This window comes from Puma concolor, chromosome C2, assembly GCF_028749965.1.
Source record: "Puma concolor isolate L17-30 chromosome C2, mPumCon1.1.hap2, whole genome shotgun sequence".
NCBI lineage: Eukaryota > Metazoa > Chordata > Mammalia > Carnivora > Felidae > Puma > Puma concolor.
Window position 1 is genome coordinate 84,502,635 of NC_141675.1, and position 23,185 is coordinate 84,525,819.

The following is a 23,185-nucleotide window of genomic DNA, read 5'->3' on the forward strand; positions in this document are numbered from 1 at the left end:
GGGAAGGGCTGGGCAACCTGGGTTTTAATAAACCCTCCAGGTGACTCTGATGCCCACTCAAGTTTGAGAAGCCCTGGATATGCACACAGAGAGAGGCTCTAGTACCTTAATTCTATGTTCTTTTCTGCCACTGGCTCCTGTGTGGTTTTTACCCTGCCTGTTAAGGAAGGTGCTGCAGAGAAGTCAGGTTCCAGGGATTCCCCCCTCACTGGCATAAGGCTGTGTTTGCCACTGGAAACATTGCCACCCAGATTGGGGACAGATGGAATCCGATGCTCACCTCCCCTTTGACACAGATGTCTTTTCTAGGGGTGACCCCTGTTCTCCAGGAGGCTTTGAAGAATGAAGATTTCGTCTAAATAACAGTGCTGAAGGAGGAGAGTGAACCACATAGCCAAAGAAAGGAGACCACAAACTCATTTCACTGAGGAAATGGAGTAAATGGGAGATGAAGAATCAAATCTAGGAAAAGCTCACTATGAATCTTATTTCCCATGTGTAAAGTAAAAGAAATAGACGTTGTTAAGTGAAAGAAGCCAGACATAAAAGGCCACATATTCTATGATTCCCTTTATGTGAACTGTCCTGATAGGTAAATGCGTGGAGACCGAAAGTAAATTAGTGGTTGCCAAGGGGTGAAGAAGGGGGAAGGGGGAATGAGGAACGACTGCTAATGGGTACAGGATTTCTTCTGGGGTGATGAGAATGCTCTGGAATTAGTGGTGATGGTTGCACAACTCAGTGAGCTGCACACTTTTTAAGAAGGCGAATTTTGTAGTATGTGAATCATACGTAATTTCAAAAAAACGAATTGAGTCAGTTCTCTACTTGTGGATTTTAGAAACGAACAGGTCCTTAGACATCATAATCCCATTCTCTCCAGGTCCACCATGTAGACGAGAAAATTAACACCTTGTTTGGAGCTCACTAGAGGAAAGCACCATTGCTCATGTCACCAGGGCAGGGAGCCTCTTGGACTGCTGACTCTTATCCTCTAAGGCTGTTCCTTTTTTCAGACTCCCAAAGAATGCCCCGTCCATCCCTACCCACAGTGATCAGAAGCCGGAGGGCACTTACCTCCACCACAAGGGACACAATGAAGTTGGAGCTGAGCATAATGATGATGTAAACCCTCCACAGAAGAGGAGTGCAGAGAAGCTGGTGGGAGATGGAGAATCACTGTTAGTTTGAAGACAAATAAATGTCAGAAAGCTGTTCACACATTCACAGTGTACATTTTCATAGGTTATAAATCACGTGTGTAATAGACATGCTTACATGTAGACATTACACGTATGCATATTAGAGGTACACACAAAATAACAGAAACTATGGGGCGCCTGGGTGGCGCAGTCGGTTGGGCGTCCGACTTCAGCCAGGTCAAGATCTCGCGGTCCGGGAGTTCGAGCCCCGCGTCGGGCTCTGGGCTGATGGCTCAGAGCCTGGAGCCTGTTTCCGATTCTGTGTCTCCCTCTCTCTCTGCCCCTCCCCCGTTCATGCTCTGTCTCTCTCTGTCCCAAAAATAAAATAAATAAACGTTAAAAAAAAAATTAAAAAAAAAAAATAACAGAAACTATGATTGCTGCTTTTGTTCTTTTATCTTTCTTTCTTCTCCTTTTTATTTTTTGGTGCCCCTGTAATTTCTCAATTTCCCCAAATCAATTCGATCAAAATTTGACAAATTTGATAAAAGTGTTTTTGTTTGCTTGCGTTGCTCGCTTTTATGAGGGAATACAGGAATGTGGCTCTATTCCCAGGAGGCTCTGATGGTACACAAGTCGAATGTGACAGGGGCAGTGTTGCCCTTGTCTCTCTGGTGCCACATCTCCCCTCAGCTGAGCCCTGCTTTGCAGCCCCGAGCCAGGGCTTTACCCTCAGGGCTGTGTGCACGGCTGTACAGGTGGTGCCATGACAAGGGTACTCACCAGTGGGGCAAGTGGAGCTGGATGGGAATGGATGTATGGCTAGATAAATGAATGGATGGATGGATGAAATGAAACCAAGTGCACACTGCTGTACCCGGCACTGTCTCATATACTGCCTTCTACACTGGGGGGATTATAAACTGGTACAACTCTATGGAGGGCAATGCCATTGAAATTAAAAGTGGAAAACCATTTCCGGGAGTTTATCCTAGAGACAGACTCGTACATGCCTGAAATGGTATATGTATAAAGTTATTTTATTGCAGCTTTGTTTGGAATAGCAAAACATTGGAAGCAACCTAAATGTCTATCAACGGGGGCTGCGTATAAATTATGGTACATATATGTATATTGAAACAATATATTAACATAAAAAGAGGAATGAGGAAGCTCTATGTACTGTCGTGCGACAATTACCAAAATACACTGTAACATGAAAGATCGTGGTGCGGAACCGTGTGTGGTCGGGGCAGCCATGGGCATGCCCCATGAGGGTCTCCTGCCAGGAGAGTAAGTAGCAGGTGCTCCAGTGCTACCCTTGGAATCTCCCACCACATCTACCCTGAGCCCACACTCCTCATGAGTTGCTCATAGCTAATACCTGAGGATGGCAGGTCTTCTAATCACACTCATTCTTATAAGATACTAGATACCTGTGATGGGCAACTGTGGCTGGGCTTTCTTAGAACTGCACTGCAATCTGAAACCCTACCCCTCTGGCCCTCCTTCCGTCACTCCTTCATGGGGGTCAGACCTACACCATAAGGTGCCACCCTCCCCTTCTCTTTGGGCTTCCTCGCCTTTTTGCCCCTACAGGCATTTCCTCCATAGCTTGCTCACACGTCTCATCTCATTTTGCCATCTTCAGCTCAGAAGACCTGGACAAATTTAATAGTCTGCTATTTGTGTAAGAATGTGGCAGAATACACATATAAGAAATATATATATGGGGCGCCTGGATGGCTCAGTCGGTTGGGCATCTGACTTCGGCTCAGGTCATGATCTCACGGTCCGTGAGTTCGAGCCTTGCATCAGGCTATGTCTGTCAGTTCAGAGCCTGGAGCCTGCTTCGGATTCTGTGTTTCCCTCTTTCTCTGCCCCTCACCCACTCACGCTCTGTCTCTATCAAAAAATGCATAAACATTTAAAAAAATTAAAAAAAGGAAATATATATATGTGTCTGTGTGTGTGTGTGTGTGTGTGTAGGCATACGTATAAAATATGTGTATAATAATAAAAGTGTATAAAATAAAGTGTTGTCATCAGTAGCCTCCAGAGAGGAGACCTGGTAGCAGGGGAAAAAGGATGAGAGGACAGAACTTTTTAACTTTTGAATATTAAACGTTGTGAATGTATCTCTATTTTTTAAAAAAATGCAATTTTTAAAAATGAGCAATAACTAGGTTACAAAACAGCATGATTCCATTTAAAGTAAACTGCATAAGTCAGTCAATGGACTTTTATCATATACAAAGTTTCAAAGATGGAAGGATAGAGTGAATACTGTTATAATTTTCTCTGCCTGCATATTCACATTTTCTAGAATGTACCCACAATTTTATGTAATAAGAAGAAAAATAATTATTTTTAGGGTGAGCAATAATTCTCTGCAGACTCCTTGGCAGTCATGTTGGCAATGACCCCACACAGGTCCCCCCAAAACTAAATAGGCTCCCTATTTTGTTGTACCAGAGGAATCAGCCTCTCTGTAAGACTCTTTCCTCTTAAAGAGTGTGACTAAACCCAACATATCTTAACCCTAACTTCTGCAGGATTAAGAAGTTTTAACTCACTTAGAAGTCTAGCAGCCAAAGACTATCTCCATGACTGCTTACTCAAATTCATGAACATATTTAACAATAGTGGCAATTACGCTGTTAACCACAGTGATACAATTATCACAAGGAAAACCGAATGTAGACATGAGTTTGTATGTCACGTGTCAAGAAGGGTTGGTGAAGGTTTTGCTGGTTTGCAATGAACTGTGAGCTTCCAGTGCTCATCTCCACTACAAGGATCAGTCATTTACTGCTCTTACGTGCCATGGGTTATGTTAGGCACTGGTAATATGAAACTGAATAAGATAGGACCTTGGCCTTCATGACACGTGTGTTTGAGTTGGAGAGGTGGGCAGGCAGGCTCACGTAGCACTAAGTAAAAAAAGTCCATTCCCTTTTACCATCTCTTCTGTATTCTATTTATTGGTCTAAAGGACATTTGGTAATAATAAACTTCTAATTCAAAAGTATAGGTTAAAGGAATTGACATACACATTTCCCCTAGCTTGTATATGTAAAAACTGTCTCATAGATTTTGACATTTGCCTCAAAATTACACACTCTAAGAGAGTTCATGAGGTAAGTTATGGCTCTTGGCAAACAAGTTTTGCAGACATTAAGTATGAACATACAAACACGTCTTTATTATAGAGATTTTTTTTTAAAGATGTAAGTACAGATTTGAGAATTAACAGAAAAAGTGTTACAGGCAAACTGTTTTCAACAGCTTCAAAACAGAAGCGCTTAGGGGAAAAAAATTTCTTACGCTTGAAACAGTGTATGTATATAGATTTTTCCATTCTTACAGGGATCTTTTAAAAGAAAAATGGTCAATGCTTCTGAAATATTTGAAATCAAGACTAGACAGAATCTTATTTCCTGGCTGGCTTAAATTTAAAAAAATACAAATAAATGTAGTATTCTTTTTTAACTCTACTATTCCAAAAGGATAATCAGTGTCACGAGTCCATGTCAATTGCCACCGTGACCTGCTTCTTGCAGTCAGGGTATTATATAACAGTAAACCATCATCATAGCCCAGAGATAAGACTTACATCCAAACGCCTGTATAATTCTGGAATGTCAGCAAATAGAATGAATAGACACACACCCAGCTGTATGACCAGCACAAGGACAAATATATCTGAGGAAATAAGAACACAAGCTATCATTTAGAGAAATTGGAGTATATACGGAGTTTCACATCTATTGACAGACATATTCTAGATTAACACTGATTAAGCTTACTTGATTCCTACATCCAAACACAGCATAATAAATGGAAAGTACTCATTTCTATGCAATGGGTCTCACCTCCACAATTTCTATGCATGTCCTTGAAGCAGATGGAAATTTTCACATGCATGTTGTAAGTTTCAATTAATAAAAGTGGGAAATATAGAGAGAGCAATTTTGACCTAATGTATTTTCAAACAATGCCTTGAAGACAGTTAAGTATCCAAGTCCTTTTAATGCAAATCCCCTGCTTCAAATTCTATTCTGGAAAAAAAAGAGGGCTGTAAATAAACAAATATTTAAATTGCAGTAATGTAGAGGTAAGCATTTGACTGCTTTCTCATCCCAAGAAGGAGAAAGGCAAAATAATTTTCTCTAAATAAACTAATTCTTATGAGGACATTGATCCTTCAACTTATGCTTCTAAATTTTCCCAATTAGGGGTGCCTGGGTGGCTCAGTTGTTAAAGCATCCAACTCTTGATTTCGCCTCAGATCACGATTTCATAGTTCATGGGTTCGAGCCCCACATCAGGCTCTGCATTGACAGCATGGAGCCTGCTTGGGATTCTCTCTCTCGCTCTCTCTCTCTGCTCCTCCAGTGCTCATGCTCTCCCTCTCTCTCTCTCTCTCGAAATAAATAAGTAAAGGTAAAAATAATTAACTAAATAATTAATTAATTAAATGTTCCCAATTTGAGAGGTAGGGATGTATACAAATGAATGTTCCACAGGGTAACCAGGTCACCCACTTCTCCTAACACACACCGCACTCCAGTCCAGAATGTAAGGAGGTAGCATGTACTTTGGCCAAGAGCCTCCACAATTACCATAGCCAGGTTCCTTCAGGCTGGACCCCCTCCCAGGCTGCCAACCACACAATGCCATCTTAACCATTGTCTTCATGGCAGGAGACATGTTCCAACTGAGTGTTGTGACACTTCTCTCTCTCCACCTCCTCCCAGATGAATTCCGACAAGTACTGACACGTGAGGAAATAAATGACTCGTCCCAATTTACAGTGGTGCCATGAAAGGACACCTGGAGACAAACTTCCGGTGAAGGAAAGAGGTAGAGGAAGAAGCCCTAGAATTTAATGCAGCTTTGAGGAAAGGAGCAAAGAATGAGGCTGCCAAATGTGTTTATAGAGCCCTGGAGTATAAAGTCAAGGGCTCCAGATAAGCATCAACTCCGCTGCTGCTCCCCGAGTGACCTGGGCATGTCTGTTCCTTCTGATGACCCATCACTTCTGATCTGGTACAACGCTACTCACAATTTTTATATATGGGCTGCCTAAATGGTTTTCCTTTAGAGAAAATAAGAGCCACGATGATACAGTTGATTGTTCCCAAGAACCATATGGTAGTATTTTCGAAGCTTGTGAAGGCACCGTTACTTCCAATTTTTTCTGGAGCGGTGGGAGAAATGGTTAACTTTGAGATGCTTTCATTTTGCACTGTGCAGGCACTAAAAAAGAAACAAAAAAGGTAATGAACGAAGATGACAGGTCTTTATGGAGCACTGGTAACTACAGGATTCCATGCCCTCAGTGCTTTTGTAATTACCTACACTTTGGGAAAGAATATACTGAGAAATAAGGGGAAAGAAACCAACACAGATAGATCTATATTTTGGATAGATGAATAGATAAAAGATAGATAGATGATAGGTAGATAGATAGATAGATAGACAAGTTATTTATTCAATAATTTGGGTACCCTTCATGTGTAGTAAGGTTATGTGGGAAAAAGATGAGTAAGCCATGAGCTTTTCCTCTTGTGGCTTAAGATCTTTGAATATTGATAAATAGGGTGACCATATAATTTATCATCCAACAGGAGCATATTTGAATGTGAAAGGAAAAGACCAGTAGCATCAGCAAAGCCGGTAGTTGCCAGAGGAGACATGCGTGGAAGGGGTGGGAAAAATAGATAAAGGGGATTCAGAGGTCCAAACTTCCAGTTATAAAATGAATGTTATGAGGATGCAAATTACAGCATAGGAGCTGTAATCAAAAATAGCATATTAATATATGGTGACAGATGGGCACCACATATCATGGTAAGCAAGGAATGGTGTATAGAATGGTCGAATTGATAACTTGTTATTAATGTAACATTGTATGCCAAATATACTTCAACGATTAATTAATTTAAAAAATTTCACTGGGATATCAGGCTCAAACTGGGGCTGCCTGGGCAAATTATAACGCATGGTCACCCTAGGTGTAAAAGAAGGTCATGGATCATTATCACACAAGACAGGCAAAAGTAAGTGCCAATGGATAATATCCTCCCTCAAACTGTGCTACAGAGGAGAGAAGATCACTGGAAAATTCCCCAAGGGACTTGAAAGAAAGCCAACGCCTCCAGAAGAATGAAGAACCCTTTGCTTCTTGTCATAAGGGCCAGACCGTGTTTGATGGAAATTAGGATGTGAGAAGCTGGCATCAGAGCTGTGATAGTACCTGTGCATCTCCATGGAATACCAAGGCTGCCTCTGAACCAGAATGAAGCCCACAATGTGCATGGCTAAGCTGAGAAGAATGTTGAGAATCACAGAGAGCAGCAGAGGTGGGGAGATCAGCCGTCCTGCAGGCCTGAAGGGCACCAGCTTGGGGTAGGCACCATTCAAATTCACTACAAAATAAATTCAAGTGTTATGTTTGTGAGAGAAGGAAAATACTGTATTCTTCATCAGAAGAACAGTGCAAATTCTTGGGCCCACACAGCCAAGGAAACTGACAAACTGGAGTACATCAGGGTTTTGAGGGAACAAAATACAATGAATGGCTTCAAACTCAAGTCATAGGAGCAATTCTTAAGGGAGAAGACAAAAACAATCATGAAATGCTTTCGGTTTTGGCTATTTTTTTTAATATATGAAATTTATTGTCAAATTGGTTTCCATACAACACCCAGTGCTCATCCCAAAAGATGCCCTCTTCAATACCCATCACCTACCCTCCCCTCCGTCCCACGCCCCATCAACCCTCAGTTTGTTCTCAGTCTTTAAGAGTCTCTTATACTTTGGCTCTCTCCCACTCTAACCTCTTTTTTTTTTTCCTTCCCCTCCCCCATGGGTTTCTGTTAAGTTTCTCAGGATCCACATGAGAGTGAAAGCATATGGTATCTGTCTTTCTCTGTATGGCTTATTTCACTTAGCATCACACTCTCCAGTTCCATCCACGTTGCTACAAAGGGCCATATTTCATTCTTTCTCACTGCCACGGCACTCTCAACAATAGCCAAATTGTGGGAAAAGCCTAAATGTCCATCAACTGATAAATGGATAAAGAAATTGTGGTTCAGTTTTGCCTATTAAATAGGCAAAGTCCATCAAATTATAGGTGAGGGCATGATGATAACGTACACTCTTATACACTGCTTCTGGAAACGTACACTGACACAAACCTTCTGCAGGGCAATTTGGCAATAAATATGAAAACACCGGAAAATGTTCATAATATTTGACATGGTTATTCCATTTCTGGAAATTTGTCTTAAGCTAACTAAAAATATCAGAGATGTAGAAAGATGTTCTTTAGTGCATCACTTACAGTAAACTATGGTACATCTACATAATGAAACAACAGGCAGTCGCTAAAAAGCAATGCTTTAAAATATTCAGTGACAATGGGACACCTGGGTGACTCAGTTGGTTAAGCATCTGACTCTTGATTTCGGGTCAGGTCATGATCTCGTGGTTCGTGAGTTCGAGCCCCGCCTTGGTCTCTGCACTGACGGCGTGGAGCTTGCTTGGGATTTGTTCTCTCTCTGTCCCTCCCCTGCTCACTCTCTCATTCTCAGATAAATAAACTTAAGTAAAATAAATTAAATAAACTTAAAAAAATATTCAATGACAAAATGAGAAGTGACATCGGAAAAAATGGCAGAGCAGACAGCCCTAAGTTCCCATCCTTCCACAGAAACATTGAAAAACAAGCAGAAACTATCAAAACTAACTTTGTCAGAACTCTGAACAACAAAGGTTTACAGCAGTCAAACATGCTGAATCAAGAAAAAGGCAACTTAAAAATGGTGGGAAAGCTTTGTGACATCTGTACTTGCCGTTGCCCTACCCCTCCTCAGCTCAGTGGCAATCTCAAAGTCAGTCATTGGCCCTCCCAGTGGAGGACTCTGGTCTCTGGTCACAGAGAGGAAGAGCAAACTGCATCCATTGGGTATGTCCGTTCTAACCTGTCTGGGGGTACCTGAAGGACTGGTGCAAGGCGCTCATCTCTGTTTCACCTAATGCAAGACTGAACTCAGGGCAGCAGCATCCACTGCTTGAAAACAACTGTAAGGCTCACCAACTACCCACAATCACCTGGGGCAAAAGATGGCAGTTGAGACATAAAATAATAGCTATGATAAAGAAAAGCTAAAGAACATTTCTTTGGAAAATTATGGCTTTCAAAAACATATGTGTATTTTGGGGACTATAGAAAACCATGCACACACCTAAGGCAAGTTACCCACTCAGGAAAGACTGGAACAGCCCCTCAGTTTTGAGCTCTGGATGATCTCTGCACTCAGCACAAGCCTGGCTGAGTGTTGAAGGGCTCCAGCACAGAACAAATGTGCAAAGACTGGGAGAGGTTGTTCTTTGTTCATGGTTTTACACTCATGGAAGTCAAGAAAATCTCTGTCAAAAACACTAGCCAAACAAAAGCTAAAGGAACAGAGATTTCATTGACCATACATGGCAACTGATACAGTCTGCAAAAAATAGTTTATGAAAGTCACCAAACAAACGGACTATGACAGCCTTCAAAAACTAGCAGAACAAAAGCCGTCAAATCCTGGGGAAGGGGGATTTCCAGAGTTATCTGGATTTCCAGAGTTACGACATTATAATATTCAGCAGAACAAAATAAGTTGACAGAAGTAACCTCTGAGGACACCCAGACATTGGACTTACTAGACAAAGACTTTGATTATTTTTTTCTAAATCCCAGCTTTTTTTAAAATTTATTTTTTAAATTTACATCCAAGTTAGTTAGCATATAGTGCAACAATGATTTCAGGAGTAGATTGCTTAATGCCCCTTACCCATTTAGCCCATCCCCCCTCCCATAACCCCTCCTGTAACCCTCTGTTCTCCATATTTAAGAGTCTCTTATGTTTTGTCCCCCTCCCTGTTTTTATATTATTTTTGCTACCCTTCCCTTATGTCCATCTGTTTTGTATCTTAAAGTCCTCATATGAGTGAAGTCATATGATATGTTAGACAAAGACTTTAAAACAACTGTTTCAGGGGCGCCTGGGTGGCTCAGTCAGTAAAGCGTCTGACTTCAGCTCAGGTCATGATCTCGTGGTTTGTGAGTTCGAGCCCCACGTTGGGCTCTGTGCTGACAGCTCAGAGCCTGGAGCCTGTTTCGGATTCTGTGTCTCCCCCTCTCTCTGCCCCTCCCACGCTCATGCTCTGTCTCTGTCTCTCAATAATAAATAAATGTTAAAAAAAATTTATAAAACAACTCTCTTTTTTTTTTAATGTTTCTATTTATTTTTGAGACAGAGAGAGTCAGAGCATGAGCAGGAGAGGGGCAGAGAGAGGGGGAGACACAGAATCTGAAGCGGGCTCCAGGCTCTGAGCTGTCAGCACAGAGCCCGACCTGGGGCTCGAACCCACAAACCATGAGATCGTGACCTGAGCCAAAGTCGGACGTTCGACTGACTGAGCCACCCAGGTGCCCCTAAAACAACTCTTTCAAATATGCTCAAAGAAATTAGGAAACAATGTATGAACAAAATGAAAATGTCAATAAAAAGACAGAAAATATGAAAAGGAGCCAAAAGAAATTCTTTCTAAAGAATCTTTTTTATAATCTCTACCTCTTCATTGACATTCTTTCTTTTGTCCAGTAAAAGTAACTATTTGAGTGGCGCCTGGGTAGTTCAGTTGGTTAAGCATCTGACTTTGGCTCAGATCATGATCTCACAGTCTGTGAGTTCAACATCTGTGCTGACAGCTCAGAGCCTGGAACTTGTTTCAGATTCTGTGTCTCCCTCTCTCTGGCCCTCCTTCACTCGTGCTTTGTCTCTCTTTCTCTCTCTCAAAAATAAATAAAAATAAAAAAATAAAAACATTTTAAAAAAGTAACTATTTGAGCAAATATAAAAGGCTGTAGGGGCACCTGGGTGGCTCAGTCGGTTAAGCATCCAACTTGGGCACAGGTCATGATCTTGCAGTTCATGGTTTCAAGCCCCACATTGGGCTCTGCACTGACAGAACAACGGAGAGCTATTACTTAATGAGTACAGAGTTTCTGTTTGGGGAGATGTAAAAATTTTGTAAGTAAAGAGTGGCAATGATTGCACAAAACTGTGAATGTAATTAATGCCCCTGAACTATATGTTTAAAAATGGTGAAAATGGCACATTTTATGTTATGTATATTTTACCACAATAAAAAAGAATTAAAATATTTAATGACATGAACATTTATGACAAAGTTAAATGAAGAAAATGTACGCACAACTATATACAGAACATAATTCAAATTTCTTCATCTATATACATACAGAATGCTTTAATTTGTTAGTTCCGAATGGTAGGATAAAGATGGATTTTTTCCTTTGTTATATCTTGCAATGTTTTCCATCTTGTTTTATAATGAATATATATTAGTAACCATAAGAACAAAAAATAATCAAGTTATTTATCAAAATATAGAGGAAAACCTGGAGATGCTTGTTACTAAACAGAGAACAATTAGAGCAGAAATGAGGGCTGTTTTCAAAAATGTGGAAGAAAGACTGATCTAGGGAGAAAACATAGATGCCTCTTTGCCACCCTAAATCGCAGAGCTGGGATGGGTGCAAGTTACATAGAGATAGGCTTGGCTTCATAAGAAGAATTCTGTTAATTCTTTCCAGAGACTTGAGTGTTCTTTCCAGAGGGTGTTCTTTCGAGAGATTTGAGCCCCTTGGATACACCTGACACTGTCAGAATTACAGGGAACACAGCAGTAGTCAAGATAGACAAGGTGCTGTTCTCACAACGCACACACTCTGGGAGAGGGGAGGCAGGAAGACGCAAATAAAAACACAGATAAAATCATAACTGCAGATTGTGAAGGGCACCCCCCCCCCCCACACACACACAAATAGAGCACAATTGTGCTTTCTGCCTCCACTGCCACCTTGGTGCCCATGAAAAAGTTTCTGGTGAAAGGGGGCAAAAAAAAAAAAAAAAAAAAGAAAACGGAAGAAGCAGCAAGTTATGAAGTTTGCCCTTGACTGCACCCACCCTGGAGAAGAGGGAATCATGGAGGCTGCCAATTTTGAGCAGTTTGTTCAAGAGAGAATCAAAATGAATGGAAAATCTGGGAATCTCAGTTGGAGGGGCTCTAACCACTGAAAGGAACAAAAACAAGATTACAGTAACTTCTGAGGTGCTTTTTCCAAATGGTGTTCGAAATAACTCACCAAAAAAATATTTGAAGGGGGCACCTGAGTGGCTCAGTTGGTTAAGCATACAACTTAGGCTCAGGCCATGATCTCATGGTTCCTGGGTTTGAGCCCCACATGGGGCTCTGCACTGAAGGTGTGGAGCCTGCTTGGGATTGTTTCTCTCTCCCTCTCTCTCCGCCTCTTCCCCACTTGTGCATGTTCTCTCTCTCTCTCTCTCCCCCCGCTCTCAAAATAAAGAAATAAACCTAAAAAATATGTCTGAAGAATAATCCCTGTGATTCATTGCTAGTAGTTGCTAACAGCAAAGAGAGTTACAAACTGTGTTACTTCCGGATTAACCAGGATGAGAAAGAGGAGGAAGAGGTGGATTAAAACTCATTTATCTGGAACATTTTGTATGAATTCTTGAATAAAACTTGGGAACTAAAAAAAAAAAAATAGAGCACAATTGTGTAATAGAGAAAAATTGGCTTGGTGACTACTTAAAGTGAACTTCCTGAGGTGGTGACATTTGAGCTAAGATCTGAATAAGAAAAAACCAAAGCCATATAAAGATGGAAAAGGAGAGTGTTTTAGGCAAAGAAAAGAGCAAAAACAAAGGTACTGCGGTGATCACAAGCTTGACAACGCTCAAGTGACAAGAAGACCCTGGTGCCTGAGATAAGAATGTAACAATGTGGTTGTAAGTGAAGCAGAAGCAGGCATGGGCTAGAGCATTTTAAGCAAGTAGGTGACAATAAAATTTACTTTTCAAAATTAACACTCTTACTGCTCTTTGAAAGGTAAATGGGGAGGAGGGGAAGCAAGATGAATTGTGAGGCTGTTGTGGGAATCCGTAAGGGAGGTGACATGGCTCTGTGTCAGGGGGTACAGAGCTCCAGAAAGCAGAGCCAACAGGAGCTCCATCCAAAGGGATGTGAAGGATAAAGAAAAGAGAAACCAAGGATGGCTCCAGGTCTTTGAACAACCAGGTTGTTTTACCAGAATGCAAGGAAAGGAAATATTTTTCCCTTTCACTGATGTGTTCTAAGTGCCTATTATGGTAAGTAGTACAAATTAGGCACTCAATAAATAGCTAATAATTTTGTTGAATACCAGATCTGGTAGAAGATAAGAAAATATATTTATATGCTGATCCAGCAGACCAGAGGAAAGTTGATGACAGTGAAGAAGGACATTATAACAGAAACAAAATCCCCAAGAAGGTAGGAAGAGGTAGGATTAAACGTTTAAGTGGAGCTGTTGGCATTTATATGTAACAGAGAGGAAAGCAGAGAATATGGTGGATGGTGGGGAGTGGATGGGTTGGGGTGAAAGCCTACAGCAGGGAAATTGGGAAGACGATTCATGTTAATCAAGAGGTGGAAATGGGAGTGGCCTAATGGCAAGATTATCTTTAATCTTCATTCAAAATCCCCAAAGGCTAGGATTTAAAGATCTAAACGGGGCACCGGGATGGCTCAGTTGGTTAAGTGTCCAACTCGAGATTTCAACTCAGGTCATGATCTCACAGTTCATGAGATTGAGCCCTGTCAGCACTGACAGCATGGAGCCTGCTTGGGATCCTCTCTCTCCCTCTCTGTTCCTTCCCTACTTGCGCTCTCTCTCTCTCTCTCTCTCAAAGTAAATAAGTAAACTAAAAAAAAAAAAAAAAAAAAAAGATCTAAAGCATAAAAGCTATCCAGCCTCTATAAACTGGGCATATATTAACTGTAATTACACCTGAAAGCACACTGAAGACAGCATTCCTGATTTTCAAAGTGCACTTGAGAAACTGAACAAGAAGACCATGGGAGAAGGGAAGAGGGAAACGATAGTTACAAACAGAGAGGAAGGGAGGCAAACCACAAGAGACTCTTAAATACAGAGATCAAACTGAGGGTAGTGGGGGGAAGGAGTGGTGGACAGAGGGGAAAATGGGTGATGGGCATTGAGGAGGGTCCTTGCTGGGATGAGCACTGGGTGTTGTATGTAAGCAATGAACCACAGGAATCTACCCCAAAACCAAGAGCACATTGCACACACTGTATGTTAGCCAAATTGACAATAAATTATATTTAAAAAAAATGAAAAGCAATAAATTATCCCAAAATATAAATAAATAAATAAATAAATAAATAAGTTTAGTGACCATTATGGAAGCCCTGTATTTTGTGGAAAACAGAAAAATAACTAGCCAGCTTTTCCATGGCTAATACTTTTATTTCAATCCAAGACTCACAAATGGGGCTCCTATTTCCTCTTTCCCTCTCTGAATAGACTTTTGGGCATAAGTCCCATATCCCTGAGGCTGCAACTGGTGTCCCTCCTAGTGGACCAGCCCTTCTGGAAGAGCCAAGAGAGTTTCAAAAATGTCTTACTTGTTACACCAATAAGAGTTGTGATGGCCAGATCCTGGAACAGAAACTGGTAATTTGAAAGGCTGTTTGTCTCCTGAAAAGAAAAAGGAAAGCAGGTCAAAAATGTTGTGACCCTCTGGATGAAGTCTGACATCAGTTGCATTCATTTTTGTTCCTGCAACATGGGATTTTACAAGAAGAAGGTGTGGCCAGGGTCCTGTTTGTGTTGGTAGAAGTACCAAAGATAAGGCTGTGAAACCCTCTCCAACCAGGAGGCCACCTTTGTGTGCTTTCTAGGCTGGGTCCTTTGTACATCAACATCCTCCTGTTGAGGGAGATGTCTTACTCTACTAGATCCATCTCTGATCTCTTTTCTACCTGCTAGCAGAAAGTCAGGGTTTGGTCTGGCACAACAAGACAGTGAGTTCCCAGTAGTAACAAGAGACAAATGTGTGGTGATCTTACCCAAATTTTACCAGTGGAAAAAGAATAATTGAACCTACTATTTGCAGTGTTGGGTGTTATTAGCAAGTCCTGATAAGGCATCCTTGATATTCTTGGGGGGGAAAAAGGTTAAGATCTTACTGATTTCAAGTAACTTGCTTCCTTGCCCCCGTTTTAGTGGAAAGGAGATCAAGATGACCCAAGTTCAACTCTAGTTTGTAGCATGAGTTGTTGGGATTCCAAAATAGGACCAAATTTCTGTGCACAGCCTCTCCTTCTCCATCTCATTCATTGTGAGTGGGAAAAGACATAAGCAATCTGAAAATAACAAAACTAAAACCTTCAGCCCAGAAGCAAGAGGGCAGGACATAGAGATGAATCTAACGAATCATCATCAGGCTGCTTATACTTGCTCATGAGAGTCGACTGCAAAGTTTTCAGGGATTTTTTTTTTTTTTTGAACTGGCTGTTAAACACAGCCATTGTAGAACCTGAAATTATACAAATCTACCATTAAATACATTATGCTAAAACAAAGCTAATAAATACCCCCAATCCAGCACTTCCTAATCCTTTTCCTACATTGTGCTGTTATCTATGTTCTTTAAGATATTTACAAGTCTTCTATCTCGGGGGTGCAAGTACTACATAATGACATGCTATGTGCACATCTCTTCCCAACTCCATGCTCAGTGACGTCAGGCAGGCAGCTCGAAACCAGCCATGGTGGGCATATTTACACCATGGAAATCAGCAAACATGAATAACCAGGGCTTGCTGTCCCAGGGAGAGCGGCTCTGAAACATTTACCAGCTCCCCAGTCCCAGATCATCTCGCTACTGAATGGTACGCTCGGGTAGAGTCACACTGGAACAGAGAAGATGGAGACCTCGTCCAAGCAGCCAGAAGCAACTGCGAGAAAGTGCTATGCCTTGATCGTCAGCTACTGCTACAACACAAAATGTCTCTGTCAGAGAGTCAGAGAATTGACACCTTCAGCTTCTCCCGTGTGCATCTATTTCTGATTTACTTTCACCATAAAGGTAGTTTCAGAGGGGCCCTTGGCCCTCCAAGCTCCCCCACGTGCACTCTTCCTCAAGAGGCACTGCAGGTTGGGAGGATGCAACTCCTTGTTTCAGTTCTAACCAAGAGCTCGGGTCACCAGTCATACCCAGTAGAGCAGCAGAACACCAACATACTGGATCATGCTGTACAGTGCCATGTACTTGAACATGCAAAATGAGGTAACGAGAGCGGCACGTCCTTCCCTGTGTAAGCAAAGAAAGGACAGAGTAAGGAGATGGAAAGAAAGGTCAGTGACTCTGTTGTTCAGCTGAGCTTAGAAACACTCCAAAGCCTGATTATTCAACAGTTTGTCTGACAGACTGGACAGCCTCGAGCCAGAGGGAGCTGCCTGTCAGTATGCTAAACGACTAGACTTTCAGGAAAGACCAATTGCGGGCCCAGCTCCCCAGCCTTGGTCCAGTTCGGGAGCCCAGAGTGCATGGTAGCCTCGTGCTCTCTGTGGGCATCATGTCAGAGCGGAGTCAGAGGACCTGGGGATGCGTCCTAGAGCTCGTACCTACTCACAAGTGTAATTTGGAAGGTCATTTCCTTCTGTCAGTCACAGTTTCTTCATCTGTAAACTGAGGAATTTAAATAAGATTGCAGGCTTGGGGGCTATTTTCATGAAGGTGTTTCATTTCATTCCAATCATTTGGCCATCTCCGCTTTTTCTAAAACGGCACTGAAACAGTGTCTATGCTCAAATACACCATATATCGAATTTAAATAGACTGAAAACAACGAACGTGTTTGTTTCCGTTACTGTTGGTGGACTTTGAGTAAAATGGTATATATTTAAAGCATAAAATAGATTATTTATGAGATGCCACTTTTATCACTTTCATTGGAGAGAAAAGAGTTTAAATTTGCTTCTGGTCATAATGTTTTCCTGGGATTCCAAAGCCTGATTTCAGAGCGGGCTTTTCCCTGTACTGGGGCTCAGCTGCTGTCATTTGCTCTACCAGAAGGTAGTTTCTCGTCATCTCTCACCTCCTTAGAAAGGGTTTTCGCATGCCACACACCTGCAGCAGCCAATTCCACCTCCCCAGCCGCCTTCTTACTTTTCCCATTACCCTTGATTTATCTGTGTATGTGTTTATTGCCTGACTTCTCCACCAGAAGAAAGCTTTATGAGGTCAAGGAATGCGTGGTTTACTTGCTTCTGGGTCTCCAGCGTCTCCACCAGTTCCTGGCACTAAGTGCCTGCTCTATAAACATTTGTCACACACATAAATTTTTAAAAATTTGGGAAGAGCCAGCGAAATCATCATTTTAATGTGGTGGGTGGGAATAGTATGACATTTGTAGAGACAACATTTAAATAGCATCAGTTCTAACATAATTTCTAATCCTATATGGCTGTGTGAGCTTGGGAACCTCAGTTAAGTTCTCTAAACCTCCATTTCTTTATTTGTAAAAGGAAACAGTGACCACTCCGACATCTCCAGGCTGTTTGGAAGTATAAGATAATGGGTATTAAAGCACTTCACAAGCTGTAAATACATGCTAGTTATAATCACCCAAAGCGGCCACAGTGCTAACCATCTCTATCATCCCAATAAAATACAGCAGAAGTACATTTTCTGGGAGGCACAGATAAAGCACCAAGGGAGATTTTAGTAGAAGCAGCAAAGATGAGTTAATATTTTGAAAACTGGGCATGGGAAGGATATTCCAAAGAAGCATAAAGAGGCAAGAGGAAAAGAGGGCAATCGGGGAAGGGAAAGTTTGTCTCTATCCCCCATTATAAAGCACCTATGGAGATATATGTAAAAATAACAAGATCAACACTTTCAAAGCAGTTACCACTTCCAGATTCCAGGGGTGCCTGGGTGACTCAGTGGGTTAAGCTTCTGACTCTTGATTTAAGCTCAGGTCATGATCTCACAGTTTGTGAGTTCAAGCCATGAGTCAGGCTCCGTTTTGCTCATGGAGGCTGCTTGGGATTCTCTCTCTCCCCCTCTCTCTGCCCCTCTCCTGCTTCTGCCCCCTCCCCTGCTCATGCTCTCTCTCTCTCTCTCTCTCTCTCAAAATAAATAAACAAACTTTAAAATTAAAAAAAAAGTTCCAGATTCCAATTTTCTAAAAATAACCTATTGAGTGGTTTTCATTATGCCACTACTCTCCCACAGTTATTTTTAACTGCTGGTAAGTCCACTCAGGAGTAGAATGGCTGACTGCATTGTCCTGCAAAGCACCCACCCCACCAGGGACACAAAATTTCCCTGTTGTTTCCCTGGCCGAACAATGGGATCTGAACTTACAAGTCAAGAGAGATTAAAACAGTGCTGGTGGAAAGCGTCTACTTACTTGATAAGGTGAGGTACACACTCAATGTTTGGAGTTTTAGAAGTGAAAGGTGAGGCCACAGATGCCTCCTGTTCTGATAAAGAGATGCCCACGTGAGCCATTTTCAAAGCCTGAAAGCAAAGAGTCAGCTTACTCTGCTTGCACACTCACAGATGTCTCTCCTGAGGCCACACGGGAAAAGCCTGTCAAGCGAGCTACAGGATGGCCCGTGGACCCAAGCACGAGCCAGGAGGGGACCAGAATTCGTTCTGCCTATTGCATAACAAAGAGACGGCACTGGGACATCTGGCCAAAGAAGTCAGTATACTGATCACTGAGTCATTGTGCGGCCTTGGTCAAAACCCTCCCAAACCCTCCACATCAGTTCCTCCATCAAGAAGAATGGAGATAAGTGTCTCCCAGGGATATTATGTCTAAAGGACTCCAGGCAAGTGCAATTAAGTGTAAGTCCTGGTGTGTCCTGGTGTGATCATGGCCCCACACACCGGCAGCTACTTACCCCGCAGTCATTGGCTCCATCACCGCACATACCTACAAAGTAACTAAAAGGGAGCCATGTCAATTGGAGGGGAAATCAAAGCAATTTTAACTGCTAATTTCTCTAATTAAAAAAATAATAAAATGAACTTCGTTACTTAGGGGACACTCTGATTCTTTATTTTTAAGGGAGTTTTCTGAAGGGTCCAGTTTGACTAAAAGTAAAGTGTGACTCAGCAGCTCCCCGATGGATTAGGAAAGCCAGCACACCATCCTGACTCCAAGCATTTCAGGGAGACCCTGTACTTCACTGCTTAGAAAGCAGCTTTGTTGGCTGTAAAATGGGACGTTCACAATTTTATGACATAACACCATGGCACAGTGGAGAGGGCACCAGATTTGAAGCCAGATCAAGATCTTTGACCTGATCACTTGACCATTTTGGCCATTATTTTTCTCTCCTACAAAGTGTTGTGAGTATTCAGTGAGATGCTGTAGGGAAAAGTGTCTTCTGATTTCTAAAACAATAAACGAAAATTACTTGGTGCTGTAAATAGTAACAGGGCAGGAAATTTGCCATTTTAGCAGTCACTCGACTAACAAATGCCCAGACGTTGAAGAAAGAAAATATATTCCTGCGTCAGGATCGCTCTTTGAGGGTGAGTGCATCCTGCTGGCTTTAATTCTTGACAAAGATTGTGGATAGTGTGCTTTTTAAGGTAGGAGTGCTCTGACAGTATTTATAGGATTTGCTGTACTTGTCTTCCACACTGTCCTATGAAGGCAACTAGTTTACTATTTAGGTTTTCAACCAAGTTAAGAAGACAGGACTTTCTGAATCAAGAAGCTTGCCTAGTGACTAAATCAGGGGGGATGAAGTGGGAGTGAAAAAGATTAGGAGTCATGTCTATATGGTCCAGCACCAGAAATGAAGAAAACTTACAGGACTCCATGGGTTCTGTTACAGGAAATAAAGGGTCTCAAATGATGGGCACTTTATTTGAACTGCCTATTCTCTAATGGAGACCCTTTGTGTTAAAAGAGAAGTATTATTCTGATTCAGGACAGAGAAGATACTTTGCCATACAAATATTTCAGTATTTTTAAGGTTATGTGAATCCCTTGCCATACGAATCTCCTTATATCACAGCTGTGATGATAATTTATAATGTCTAAATTCTCATTGTACCTTCAGGAGCTGAACTCAAACTATCCTTCCAGGTTCATTTCTCACCACACACTTTCACGTCCCATATGTTCTAGTCCAGTGGTTCTCAACTCTGGGTGCAAAATTGACTCATTTGAGGGACGCTGAAAAAACACTGATGTCCAAGCCTCACATGAGCAACTGAATTAGAATATCTGGACAGTGGGGTCCTGGGATTGTTATTTTTTCAAAGCTCCCAGGGTGACTGTCATAGGCAGTTAGGTTCAGAACCACTGCCTTAGGGGACTTCTTGTACCTCTTACACTCTCCCTGACTGTCATGCTCCAGGCACTTCATACCACCTGAATTGGTAAAGAACCTACTCCAGTTTCTGAAATTCTTCCACCAGACTGGATTTCTGCCCAGGAGACATTCTTGCAAAGATTGTTCCATTTATCAGTATCTGTAAGGAACCCAAGAGAAACTTTATATCACGTCAGTTGGTCATACATGAGATAATTGATAATACTTAGAACGCTGACTGGAAAATAACATCCATGAATGGCAAAACACAATTTGTTTCCAAAAAATCTTTTTTATTTTTTTTAATTTTAAGACATTGAGACCTTGGTCATCAAGTAAGCGACCAAGGAGGCCAAAAATCAGTCAAGATGACTGCTTAATAAAAATATTGGATGAAAATGATGACCTTCAGATATTTAGCTGAACTGCCATCAAGAAGGTGGTCAAAAAGTCCTGAGCTTAATGGAATCTTCAACCATAAAGTATGAGAAATTGCAAGATATCAAGAGGTCAGCATCCTAGGGAAAGGAAAGGAGGCAACAGCTTCTCAGAAAATTGTTCAGAACGAGCAGAAAAAACAGCCTCATGATGAAATAGTGACAATTAGTGGTCTTTGATTTAACCATGCCATCTGGGCTTGACCAATTGTGGAGCTCAGCTGATATCCCAAGTCTAATTTTGGCTATGGAACATTGGTGGTCTGGAGATATAATAAATCTATACCAGCTCCATCCACCTGAGCTTTATTCTACAGAGTCTGAATTCTTCTGTTAGATCTCTGTGCTCCTTGCTCTTCTTGAAAGTCACTCAGCTTAATGTTTGATCAGCCTCTACGTCTTTAATCTTTTTGTCTTAAACAGTGCCTAAGATGATAAGCAATTGAATACAAATAACTGATCTTTGGATTACACTAGACACAATCTTTCTCTAGTTTGTCCACCTGTTATGTATATAACTTACCTGCCCCTGCTATGAGTTTATTCTTCATCAGAAAATTGATAACTTTGACCCTTTCTTGTGTAGACTCTCTATCAAAAACCTAACAGAATTCCTTTCTTGGGCTGCTTTCCTCTATAATTGGTGGATTTCCCCTTCACCGTTAGACCCCTCACCATGGCCGTATGAAGACAGCCACCCAAAAGCAATCCTTGTGACTTGAGAAGCTCCTAATACTTTATTTCTCTAGATGGTGAGAAATGGGCTAATCAAATTTACTAATTTTAAACTTATCTAGAAATGAGACAACAAAAATGTTTTTGCCCCTTTATGACATATTCAATAGGTATTTCTTACCTACTTAAAAGTTTGAAATTACTTATGAACATGCTCTGTAAGTGACTTCATTGGCATCTTTACTGGGAGACTGATACCCTCTTAGAACTTACCTTTGGGAGTAGGCTGCTGAAATGTTGACTTATAACCTGAAAGGATTTTCCACTTAAGGCAAAATGGTAACTTCCCTCTCTGCCATGATCAGAGACTTCTTCCTTGATATTAATGTAATTATCCTGCAAAAGCAAAACACAAGTTATTTTAGACACTTGATAGAGTGGTAAAGGACCACAAGTATATCAGAGAGAGGCAGTGACGACTGGCCTCTCTCTTTAAGAGAGACTGGGGTCTCTCTTTAAGAGTCACACTCCAGCACCAATTCCTCAGAGAAACACTTTGTCTTTGCTGGATCAATCTTTGCACATCACAGCCTCTAGTGAATAGGAGAATAACACTCCTGTCCTGTTCTCATCCTGATTTGATCTTGGTGAGTCCCAGAGAAGAGCACATTTCACACATTTCAAGTGTAAAATACAAAGCACTACACCTTAACAAATCTCTCCCTGAAGTGAGAACTTACCATTTTTTTTTTCTTACAGAATTGATATTGTTCCACAAGGACACAATAGAGATAGGATACTGAATGATTGGGAATACATGGATAAAACTTTTTTTTCCCAGCCCAAAGACATAGTCTAATTTTCCAATGTGCACAGCAGTTTCTCTCCCAGGGACTAAATCTCCTTAGGACCCAGTGGGATGGTTAGCAAGCAAGAGGAGGATGAGAAATTCGATTCACAGTCCCCCTTACTACATTTTTTCTCCCATAGGGCCAACAACATTATTACACTTAAAATAATGGATCCTTTCCAGGACCCACGACGGCACTATACATTAAAGCTCAGTAGGAACAGTATGAGAAATGGATATGAGTTCTTCGAACTGCATATGTGTTAGACATTTGGGGAAATATGTTGACCCGAGGTCACCTGTACATCTCTGCCAGTCAAAGCTGCTCAGAAGCCAACACTATGAGTCAAGTTAGATAAGTCTGTTTTTAGGTGTACCTGATTGCTGTATGCCATGGACTTCTCTTCTACTAATTTCCAAGATATAGATGCTGATGAGGACCCAGTGATTTCATTCGCTTCAATCAGAATGACTTGTTGGCTTTCAGAAACCATTCCAGACTTTCTGGCCACTGTTATTGCGGTCTGAAGATTGTCACCTATAAGAAAGGAAGGGTATAGCAAGGTGAGGTTGAAAAGATAGAACCAATTCATGCAGGGCCTGGAAAACTAGGGTAAGGAGTCCAGAATTTATTTTAGGTGTGAAAAGAAATAATTTCTAAGTCTCTCTCATGCTGATTCTCCATGAATCCATGATCCCTTTCGTGATTCTTATTGCTTTTTATCTGGTTACTCATAACCCACCAGTTTTTCCAGAGAATGGAAAGAAAAAACAAAAAGGCAAA

The 23,185-nt window shown here is 41.4% G+C and overlaps 1 protein-coding gene and 1 pseudogene across 1 annotated transcript in view; one reads left to right on the forward strand and one right to left on the reverse strand.

Annotated features, from left to right (window-relative positions):
* The window catches only part of LOC147577367 (putative cation-transporting ATPase 13A4), a 62,984-nt gene that overhangs the window by 5,014 nt on the left and 34,785 nt on the right, over positions 1-23,185 (reverse strand). Inside the window, exons 12-22 of the mRNA XM_086675009.1 lie at positions 22,779-22,939; positions 21,825-21,947; positions 20,520-20,599; positions 19,012-19,054; positions 18,513-18,622; positions 16,309-16,405; positions 14,715-14,787; positions 7,405-7,576; positions 6,211-6,404; positions 4,759-4,847; positions 1,078-1,158 (exon numbers count right to left, since the gene is read on the reverse strand). Of these exons, the coding sequence (XP_086531135.1) occupies positions 1,078-1,158; positions 4,759-4,847; positions 6,211-6,404; positions 7,405-7,576; positions 14,715-14,787; positions 16,309-16,405; positions 18,513-18,622; positions 19,012-19,054; positions 20,520-20,599; positions 21,825-21,947; positions 22,779-22,939 (1,223 nt within the window). The remainder of the gene's footprint in view (positions 1-1,077; positions 1,159-4,758; positions 4,848-6,210; positions 6,405-7,404; positions 7,577-14,714; positions 14,788-16,308; positions 16,406-18,512; positions 18,623-19,011; positions 19,055-20,519; positions 20,600-21,824; positions 21,948-22,778; positions 22,940-23,185) is intronic.
* On the forward strand, positions 12,091-12,772 carry LOC147577368 (large ribosomal subunit protein eL22-like; annotated as a pseudogene).